At 45.9% G+C, this 10609-nt stretch overlaps 2 protein-coding genes across 2 annotated transcripts; one reads left to right on the forward strand and one right to left on the reverse strand.

Annotated features, from left to right (window-relative positions):
- Window positions 1-291: 291 nt before the first annotated feature.
- LOC119317571 (lipid phosphate phosphatase epsilon 1, chloroplastic-like) lies at window positions 292-2983 on the forward strand. Its single transcript, XM_037592056.1, has 4 exons — window positions 292-783; window positions 1412-1637; window positions 2056-2129; window positions 2354-2983. Exons 1-4 carry the CDS (start codon window positions 490-492, stop codon window positions 2576-2578), a joined length of 819 nt encoding a protein of 272 aa, XP_037447953.1. The 5' UTR covers window positions 292-489; the 3' UTR covers window positions 2579-2983.
- Window positions 2984-4468: 1485 nt separating this feature from the next.
- On the reverse strand, window positions 4469-8598 carry LOC119317572. Its single transcript, XM_037592057.1, has 4 exons — window positions 8378-8598; window positions 7053-7884; window positions 5324-5752; window positions 4469-4949 (listed from the first exon to the last, which is right to left on the reverse strand). The coding sequence occupies exons 2-4, from the start codon at window positions 7813-7815 to the stop codon at window positions 4783-4785; spliced, it is 1359 nt and encodes a 452-aa protein (XP_037447954.1). The 5' UTR covers window positions 7816-7884; window positions 8378-8598; the 3' UTR covers window positions 4469-4782.
- Window positions 8599-10609: the final 2011 nt, after the last annotated feature.

The following is a 10609-nucleotide window of genomic DNA, read 5'->3' on the forward strand; positions in this document are numbered from 1 at the left end:
AATATCGACGTCTGGGGCGACGGCTAGATGCCCAACCGCCACCAGCGCCGATTGTATCGCCGGCTCGCCTCAAGGGACGATTTTTATGCCTCCTGGGGCCAATGGCTGAAGATGCTCCTATGCTCGGTTAAAAAACACGTGTTTCTGCAAATGGCCACAAAAGTCCATTTCAGAAAAATATTGTGCCAAAGGGCATATTCTCTACCAAGTACCAATGCCAAATAAACAGGCATTGACTCAAATCTGTCTTGACCTCTCAGGCTCTCACCAACCATCTCTCTAATCCATCCCGAAAACATCTCTCCAATCCTTTTACAGCCATTTCCTAATCCCACCACTCCAAGACGCCAAGAGGGGCATCACGATCCGTCCAAACCCGACCTCCCCCGGAGAAATCCCCTCCCGTCAAAATCCTCCAATAGACGAGATGCTCCGCGCTAGCGCCGCCTCTCCCGCGCTCCCACCCTGTCGGTCTCGGTCCGCAGAGCCATGCTCCTGTCGCCGCCAACCCCGTGGCCGCGCGTCAAGCCCGTGCGCTTGAATCGTCTCCCGCAGTGCAAAGACCGGCTCCTCTCGCTTCCCCGCGGCCGGCGGCCGAGGGCGCCGCGGCGGCTCGGCGTGTGCATGGCCGAGATGGCCTGGGTCGGGAGCGAGTCGCCCCGAGAGCTTGGGGTTTCTGACGGGGAGGGGGACGCGATGCTGGGAGGCGACAAGTTGCCCGGTCCGAGGGCGGAGGCGGCGGCCATCCGGTGGACGCCCGTCGAGGCGGCGCTGAATCGCATGGTTAGTGCTCGTTTTTGCTACCACGCTTGTTCATATTGGCATATGTTGATGCTTTTCGGAATCTCATAGGAGTATATATCTTGCGACTTAGCATGAGCCTTGCTCATTTACGGAGTGGTATAGTTTCTAACCAGTGCTGATGCCTTTTAAATGAGCTCTGATCATTACAAGTTGGAACTCTGTCAGGCCGAAAGGGATGAAGCTTTACCAAAAAGGAACTGAAACGCCCGAATATTCTGATTTGGTCTCTGCAGAGAATATGCATTGCTTTAGTAGAGTATCATTGTGGCTTGTACGTGTGTCTAGTTGCAATAATTTGTGCCGAGCTCAGCTGTTTTCATATTATTGTTATTTATAAACAGATTTTGTATACACATTTAGTTTGTTTAGCTGTAGAGTACTCTAGGTATCTGATGCCTGATTTATACTACTGTATCTGATTAGTTTTTGAAAGAGGAACTTAGATGCTCCAGCTTAAGCTTCCTACGGAGATGTGATTAAACAATATGGTTGAAATCACATTTAAATGGATGTAAAGGTTAACCGTGTGCTGTTTATGTTCGAGAAAAAAGTCTGCTATTTACTTGGAATTCCGGATCCTGTACTGAAATTTTACCATTGCATGCAGAGTAAATGGCTGGTGGCTGTTTCTTTTGCTCTTGCAGCTCTTTGGAAGCGTGATGCTGAAATTATGTGGGCTTTGATGGGTGCGGTTGCGAACACTGTGCTTTCGTCCATTCTTAAAAAGCTGCTCAACCACGAAAGGCCGGCACCGGCTTTGCGGTCTGATCCTGGGATGCCATCATCCCATGCCCAATCCATTTTCTATGCTGCAACATTTCTAGTTCTTTCAGGTAAGCTCTTCAAGAATCAAGATTCATAAAACCATCATACTATTTTTCAGTATATTCTCCTGGCAACATCAAAAGCATAAGTGCTGACTGGAGCTCCGTCCTAATTCATTTTAATCATGACACAGTATGTGCATAACTATACGTTTTCCTCAGTTTTTGTTATATGGCTTTTCTATTCTAGTAAACACAATGGATGGAAACTCAATTATGAATAATGTGCTCATTTTCATATTTTGTGGTATAGAAAGAAACTAAGATGCTTATCAGTTAGAGGTTTGAGTAAACAATACCTCCATGGATGTTAGCACTCCAATATCCACCTGTTTGTCGAATGAAAAGGAATGGATGACTTATCTCATGTGGCTCTTTTTCTTTCTTTCTTTTTTGTGAACTTCATGTGGCTCTTTTTGCAACACAGTGTTCTCCTGGCTTGGGACAAATTATCTGGCAATGATTCTTGGGGCTACAACTGTAGCATTGGCCTCCTATCTAGTAAGAATTCTACTTGGCAGACTCTTTCACCTTTAATTATCTCAATTGCAGGACCATACTCTTGGGTTACACAATCTTTAAGCTTTTTAGCGCGTTATAATCAATTCCTAGTACTTGGTAGACTCTTCCATCTTTAATCATCCCAAATACAGGATCATGCTCTTGGGTTACAGTCTTTAAGTTCTTTAGCGCATTTTAATCTTAACCCCCTTATGTGTGTGCAGTCATGGCTACGGGTGTCGCAGCGTCTCCACACACTGAACCAGATTCTCGTGGGCGCTGCTGTAGGATCAGCCTTCAGCGCTCTGTGGTTCGCGCTCTGGCATTTGCTCGTGCGGGAAGCTTTTGCTTCCTCGTTGTGGGTCCAAATTCCAGTCGTCCTTGGTTCAGTAGTGTTCTCTGTTTCCTTCGTCGTCTACATCATTCAGCACTGGCTCAAGGATGAGTAATGATATAGATAGCACGCAACAGGTTAATGGACAGTGAAACCAATCGGCCAGAGAAGGTTTTATCCGCACTCTCTGGGAATTACACGCAGAAAGGAGCTCGCACAATGGTTCACTAAACAGAACAGACAGCAGTTTTGATTTACTACTGTATATCATTGATCCGTGTAACATATATCAGACGATTGGTGCTTGCTTGCTTGGCTTGTTCATTCATGCTTCATTTTTCTCGGATGCTGTTGATGCTGATGCAATTCTGGATGTAACACGGCAATATGCAGCTGATGCTGATGCAATTCTGGATGTAACACAGTCATATGCAGTTGTTGCTGATGCAATTCTGGATGTAACACAGTGAATCATTCAGTATCATCGTCGTGTGCAATAGGAGATCTTTTGACACATTGATGAATATGTACTGGCTCTTCACTCGTCTTTAACAGATTCTTTTTTGTGGCGTCGCCACTGGCCAAGTGTTCGTCCTCAGACTGCATAAGCTTTCAGCCAATACAGTGACTGGGGTTCGTACTCCCTCCGTTCAAAATTACTTGTCGTTCAAATTTGAACTAAACTAAAACCACGACGAGTAATTTAAAACGGAGGGAGTGATGGTTTACCAGGCTAGCACGCCCTCATGTGGTTCATTAAACCGATCCGCCCACAATGATAAAATAAGATACGTACTACTCCCTCCGTAAAATATACTCCCTCCGTTTCGAATTACTTGTCTTAGATTTGTCTAGATACGGATGTATCTAATATTAAAATGAGTCTAGATACATCCGTATTTAGACAAATCCAAGACAACTAATTTAGAACAGAGGGAGTAAGAGCTACAATGTTTCTGAGAGTGGCAAACCCAACAGATACTACAATGATTCAAATCTATCAGGTACTACCATGTCCTGAGGGTACCAAATCTAGGGTCATCGACGTTTCTGAAACTTTGGAGGTTGTAAGGAGCACCTCAGGCCAAATGGCATCGCCCACGGGGTTGCTCTTTTTCAATAAAGACACCCAAAAGCATTTAGTACAATGGATAAACAATTGAACATAGAACAGTCAATAAAAAATAAAATTACATTCAAAAGCATATTAGTCTTCTTCCTCTAATTGCATGCCGTCCACTAAAAATTACAAATTACACTAAATCAAAAACAACAAAATATAACCGCATGGGACATGTGGTTAGCAAAATCAAAATTCATATAGGCGATTTAAAAAAAAAAAGGCTTTGAAGACCGCAATAGTCACCCACTCCTTAGACAAGATCTATAAATCGTTGAAACAACATGATTTGAGGGTTGGAGAAACCCAAAATAATGCCTCGCATGTATGTAGAATCGGATGTCAGGTGCTTGGAAAAAAAGTGTGATCCGATGTATAAAAAGCTGAAAAAGTCAAGGAAAAAGTAGAATGCATGTGTACCATAGTCTTTTTTTTTCTAATTCTAAGATGATGTCCCAAACTATTTTTTCTCATGAGGCATATATATCCATACATTACCATAGTTAATGTAGATGTCCCAAACTATTTTTTCTCATGAGGCATATATATCCATACATTACCATAGTTGTCGAAGTCGCCAGAGCAATAGTCAGGCAAAAGCCCTCCCACCAGCGCCGAATCAGACATCATAAGGTAATCTTCGCCACCACGTCAATATCGCAGAGAAGCAAAACCTAAGAAAATCAAATGAGGTGGACGGGTCCCTACTCCTCTTGCGTCAGGACAAGGAAGAGGAAGGGCACCAGAGCTGGTGAGTTTTAGCTAGGTAAAGGGCACAGTAAGGCTGGGTACTCGCCCTGTGGTGCCACTAAAATAACAGGCATATAATCAAACCTACAGAAACAGCACGGCAATGAAACCTTGCTCGGGTAAACAAGACCCAGATCAAAACTGCAACTGTCAAAATCGACTCCATTTGAGTTCACCATGGACGATTACTACTCATATCCACATTCCTCGTATTATTTTGCTCAACCAACTATGCAACGAGGGACTTACGGTAAGGGGGAGTCGAGCCAATCCTGGACGGAGATGGCCCATTCCACATTTTTTTACAGAGGAAGCGGCAAATGAGGATTGTAGTGATCACAGCCGATCACCAAAAGAGAAAACTTATACAAGCTTCTTTTCTCTCTAGGAAGTATAGTTAGAGCTTTTGTTAGGACCTCTGCATGGAGAAGATGCATCTTCAGCTAGCTCTAATCGCTGTTGGTGTTGGTGCTATTCGAGTCCCCTGCCTGGGACTGGCTCGCCGGCATGTAGGACCAGGCAATGGCTGCTGTGCCGAGGGTAACTGCTATGCCAACTGAACCCCAGAACCACTTCTGCCTCATCTTACGCTTGTTCCGCTGTTGCCTGGACATCTCTGCAAGATGTAAGAGGAAAACACTTAGGACAAGTCTTACACCACATTTCATTTTGGAATCTTCCAATGAATGTTCCTCACACAACAGCCAATAGCACGATATGCATATATCAAGGATCAAGGCAACTAGAAACACTGCATGTCTGGTTAATTCATCAAGAAAAGAATCTGCTTCCGCGGATGTCATTTTTCTCAACTAACGCATGGAACAGAAGATTTATGTGCAGTAAGTAAGATTAACGGTTGACACCAACAAGCTAACAAATACTCCCTCCGTAAAAGAAATATAAGAGCGTTTAGATCACTGTACTAGTCTACATCGTAAAAATATGTACGAAATGCATAGATTAATGTATTGAGTTCAGTATGAGTACCGATAGCTTCTTGGTTTCTTTGAGACATCTCCCTGTTTGCTGCTTCATAGTACTGGACCCTATCTGATAGCCTTGCGATCTCAAAGTTCTTTGCTGAAATCACACTTTCCATCTCTGACTCAACTTCTACACGAGCAATTCCCCGGGCAATAGCAGCAGCTACCAGTTGTGAAACAGTTATTTGTTGGCACAACTCAGCTCCAGGATCCGCACTTGTATCATCATCGTTCTCAGCTACAGTTGGAGATGGAAGTGACAAGGCGATCAGCGATAGGTGATGACTAAGCTTCTTCCATTCCTTTTGCCAGGTCTCAGCTACCTCCTCAGCTTGTTTCCTACCCTCAATTTCTGTCAACATGCTTAACCGCATTTCACGGTATTCGTCATCAATACATCGAGAAGATCGAGTTGCACCATCGCTTGATATTTCTACATTTTAAACAAATCTGACTTAGTGCAAATGAAGCATTATAAATTAAACAACAAGCATACATGTCAGATTAGGAGGCCAAGGATGATCCTATCAGTAGCAGAGTGCAACCAAGTGATTAGACAAAATATGCATGCAGCATAAACAAATCTTGGATATATCACTTAGGAATTATTATTACTTTTAGATCATAGCCATATTCACAATAAATAACTTTAGCTCATAGCCCTACTGCTAGCAGTGATTGCTTCGCACAGTTCGATCATAAAAGATAAGACTACAATCAACCAAAAAATCATATGAAACAGATGACACAGATGGCACATTGACTATAAAGGCCTCAACCAAATATAGGAAGCCATACAGAAACACTGAGATGATCATAGTTCACACACAATAAACCTGCATATATAGCCTATATAAACATAATAACATTAAGTTAGGAACCAAGTCAGTGCCTGAAAACCTAGGAATGCCCATCTTAGCAAACGCTATCAGAAACATGTCTTGCATCAGCATAAAGGCAAATACTCCCTCCGGTCCTTTTTACTCTGCATATTAGGTTTGTCCGAAGTCAATCCCATTCAACTTTGACCAAGTTTATATAAAAAATTATAAACATTCACATAACAACACCAATATCTTTAGATTCATCTTGTAATATATTTTCATATTATATTTATTAGATATTATAGATGTTAATAATTTTTAATATAAATTTGGTCAAACTTAGCAAAGTTTGACTTTCGGCAAAACCAATGTGCAGAGTAAAAAGGACCAGAGGGAGTAACATATAGGCCAGGACTGACTCACTAGAAAAGTAGGTTCAATGATACACCATAGTAAACTGCAATGGCAAGTTGCACAGTTAACATGACTCTGAGCTTTTGGAATAAAGAGAACTAAACCGAGAGTATTCTATCCTATGGAGTTCCTTTTTTTTGGCTAATTTGTTTCACCATTTCCATCTTATAACTTACATAGATTGTTGCTACAGGCAACCAGGAACAGCCAACCACAGAGATCAGTTTAAAGCAAGATGCTAAGCAAGTAAGCATATACGCAAACTAATTGCTATCTTCAACCAACGATATCTAAATAAGCGTTTACATTCCAGTTTAAGCTTAAGAATTGTTGCTGCGGGTAAACAGGAACAACCGACCAGAGACATCAGTTCAAAGCAAGATGCAAAGCATATACACAAACTAATTGCTATCTTCAATCTAAGATATCTAAACAAGAGTCTACTCTGCTAAAAACAAATGAGCAAAGCATACGTTAGCATAAACTGAGTGGTACCTTCAAATGCGTCGTAAAATTCTGCACCAGGTGTGCCAACAGACGTCCCATAAGGAGAACTGGGCTTCCACCACCCCTGCCCACCAGCATCCTCAGCCTCAGAGTTACTAGTCACACTCTGTGAATCCTGAGGTTCAAGGAAGGCATCATTTTCGCCATCTCTTGGCATTCCATTGTTGACAAGCCTTCCAACATTGACAGGCCTCACCAACGCATCTGGACTTTCATGCCGAAACTCGAACTCGGGCTGATCCTGCTCATCTTGGCCAAAATGGGTCGCCTTGCCTTTCTGCACCCCTTCATTCTGCCCATCCAAGGTCTCCTTCACACCATTGTTAACCACACCATCACTCTCTTGTGAGAACCTAAACTCAGACTCCTGCACTCGAAAGGCTTCAGACTTTTTCGGCAAAGCAGGCAGCCCCTCGGGAAACTTCGGCAGGCTACCCTCACTTCCGACATCGCCCTGGGAAGATGTCTTGATCAGGCCAGGTCCACGGCGTTTATGGTTGATGAGATACGGCGACCAGGTTCCAGGGAACGATGACGGCGAGTCTGGCAGCGGCGTGCTCTCGGGCGTGGAGTAGAGCGCTGGCAAGGTGCTGGTCCTGGCAGGAGCCACCGGCACAGGTATGGGCTTCTCGGAGGACTTCTCAGGGGGTAGCGGCGCAGCTGGAGGCGGCTTGGGAACAAGCTTCTGGAGGTTGGGAAGGGAGCCGGTCTCCAGGAAGGGGTCCAAGACGTAGTGCGTGATGGTCGGCATGGGGACGTGGCTGCCGGAATCAGAAGGGACGGTCACCGTAGATTCTGCGTTGCTCGCACCAACGAGGTCCTGAATCACAATAGACAAAACCAGAGCAGGTTAGAATGGATCAAACCCTCTTCCCATCCGTATTGTAGCGAAGAAATAGGGCGCCAATATTAGGAGATTCCGATCCAAAATATTCGGAAACATCTGCAACGAAACACGTAGGCACCCTACCCCCTGTCCTTCGGAAACAATACGCAGCATAAGATACCGACGAGATGAGCCGCTCAAATCATCCGGAAAAAGGGAATAAAGGAGAAATCGACAATATTCTTCGCCCAAATTTAGAAGAACCAAATCGCCGAAAACGAATCGCGCAATCAATCAAACACGCCCCGAATCGAAGGCCGCTGCAGAAATTCGACCCCGAACCCGACCAAATCTACCTACGCGACCCGCAGAGCAGAACCCCAAATCCGCCTCCGTTCCAAACGCCGGGAACCAGCACAGCAGCCGCTCGAAGGAAAACGAATCCCCAAACCCAGGCGGCGTAGAAGATTCGTCGCGAAATAGTCACCTGCGACCCGCCGGGGAGGGGGGTGGCGCCTCCGCGCCTCGCCTGGTCGGAGGAAACCCTAGCCCGCGGCAGCGCCTCGCCGTCCTCCTCCTCCTTCCGCCGCCGCCGCCTCTCGCCTTTCGAAAGTTATGAGGGCAGGGCAAAATAAGCGGCGCGAGACGGACCAGCCAGGCGGCAACCCCAGAGGAAAATATACTAAAATACACTTCCTCGCTCGAGAGGGACAGGGGAAGGGGGAGGGGAGGGGAGAGAAAGAGCGCCGCTGATTTTCGGTATTTATTTCGCCCCGGGGTGTGGGATTTTTCTACCACTGAAAACACGAAAGGAGACACGGAGGCGCGCGGGGCCCGGGCGTCAGCGGCGGCGCGGGTAGGGGGTCGGGTGCGCCGGGGCTCCTCTATTCTTGGAAGGGAAGAAAGGGGAGGGGATTGTGACTGGGTGGTGGGGGGCGCGAGGAATGCACGGTCGGGGGTGGATGGATCTCGGCTCGGTTGCGTCCGGGTGGGTAACGACCGGGCGCGGCCGCAGGGGGGCTGCTGTTGGCTGCTGCACCGCACCGAATCGCGTGGGCGAGGTCAGTTGACCACGTGATGCACGCAGCTGGCCTGCCTGACCGCTGGCCCCCGCGTGGCCGTGTGGGTATCTGGGTGGGTGGATGGATGCGTTATCTTTTCTCCTTCTCGTGGGGAACAGAATATGTTGTGTCTTTGTCAACAAGTCTCGGGCTTTCCAGGGGTTTCGTCTCGTCCCGCATGCCACCGACGCGTCCTGTCTATCTTTTCGCTCACGGTTGGGATAAAAGATCGTGACCATGTATTCGGGGCTTCTTGTTCAGCAAGTTCTGTGGTCTGTGGAGATGTGCCTCCATCCGTATAGCCTTCTTGTAGGAGGACGATGCCCTCTAGATGTGTTTAGTTGCCCGCATCGATTTTGACTTGTTTGCATGCACTTCTCAATCGGGGCTAGCTGAGAAAAATAGTCTATACACCATCATTTGGTTGCCTGTATATAGGTTAGCTGCATGACGAAATTAATTTTGACCCCCGTTTGGTTGACGGCATCGCATTAGGCGTACACAGGACTCGTTGTTTGGTTGCAACCTGCATTAGGTGATGTCACCACTTCTCACTAGTGGTGACCTTACAACACACGATTAACAGTTTCACTCCTAGTTATGAAACAAATTACTGTTCATCCTAACTACTATTAAATGACATTACATATTATTAAGAGCCAAATGGCTGGATGGGGGGTGGGGGGTTCATCATCCCTCCCCTTCCTCTTTTGCTTCCTCCTCCTCTGCTGCTACTCTTGCTATTCTTCTTCAGATCCTTGTCTAACCTCTGTTATCCCACATTGCATGTGCCCACTCCAGCCTTTTGTTCTTCCAAGCTTCGTTGTCAAATGCCTCAACACCATGGCCACCGAGGTCAAGATCGTCAGGCGTCATCTCTTCCTCTTCAGGCACCAATTCATCAACACCCCATTGCAGGATCCAGTTATCCAGAATGTAACATGCTAGAACAATCTTAACCTGGGTAGGGTAAGGGTGGAATGGCTTCTAATCCAGGACTTGAACCTGTTATTGAGAGCTCCAGATGCCCTTGCAACCGTTACTCTAAGGTTGGAGTGTCTGGGATTGAACAGCTCCTGTGGAGTCCTAAGTTAGTTCCTACCAAAGAACGTGTTCAGATGGTACGGTTTTCCTGAAGGGTGAAAGAACACCTTGACGACATGCATAGCCAACATCTTCTAAGTAGAACTTGTCATCAGGGATGTTGATGCCGTCTGGGCGACTGATGTTGTCAGTGAGTATGTTAGCATCATGTGCTGACCATTCCCAGACAGCCAGCGCATAAGTGAACTTCATATCAAAGTCAATAACATCAAGCACATTTCTGGCTTGTGTAGTGCTTCCTCCCCCTGAATGATGCAGCTTGTGACTTTGGCACTCTGGCAGTGACATGAGTATCATCTATTGCCCCAATGCAATCCTGAAATGGCAATACAAGATTGTGTTAGTGCTCACCTTGAATTATCCAAGCATATGAAGAAATGAACTACATACATACTACAGTGCTCACCTTGAAGTATGGATACCGTCTTGGACTTGTGTGAATCATGGTAGGAGTCTGGTCAGTTGGTGACTTTATCATCTCTCGTCTGGACTCCCCAACATCATAGGACACTTGCTTGAAGTACCTTGAGATGGTCTCCATGCATTGATCTCCT

The sequence above is a fragment of the Triticum dicoccoides genome, chromosome 6A, assembly GCF_002162155.2.
Source record: "Triticum dicoccoides isolate Atlit2015 ecotype Zavitan chromosome 6A, WEW_v2.0, whole genome shotgun sequence".
In the NCBI taxonomy this organism is placed as follows: Eukaryota; Viridiplantae; Streptophyta; class Magnoliopsida; order Poales; family Poaceae; genus Triticum; species Triticum dicoccoides.

Coding starts and splice junctions, on each gene's coding strand:
- LOC119317571 (XM_037592056.1), top strand. CDS start 490: ATGCTCCTGTCGCCGCCAACCCCGTGGCCGCGCGTCAAGCCCGTGCGC. Junction 784..1,411: donor AGGCGGCGCTGAATCGCATG/GTTAGTGCTCGT, acceptor CATTGCATGCAG/AGTAAATGGCTGGTGGCTGT. Junction 2,130..2,353: donor TAGCATTGGCCTCCTATCTA/GTAAGAATTCTA, acceptor ATGTGTGTGCAG/TCATGGCTACGGGTGTCGCA.
- LOC119317572 (XM_037592057.1), bottom strand. CDS start 7,815: ATGCCGACCATCACGCACTACGTCTTGGACCCCTTCCTGGAGACCGGC. Junction 5,753..7,052: donor ATTTTACGACGCATTTGAAG/GTACCACTCAGT, acceptor TTTAAAATGTAG/AAATATCAAGCGATGGTGCA. Junction 4,950..5,323: donor AAGAAACCAAGAAGCTATCG/GTACTCATACTG, acceptor TACATCTTGCAG/AGATGTCCAGGCAACAGCGG.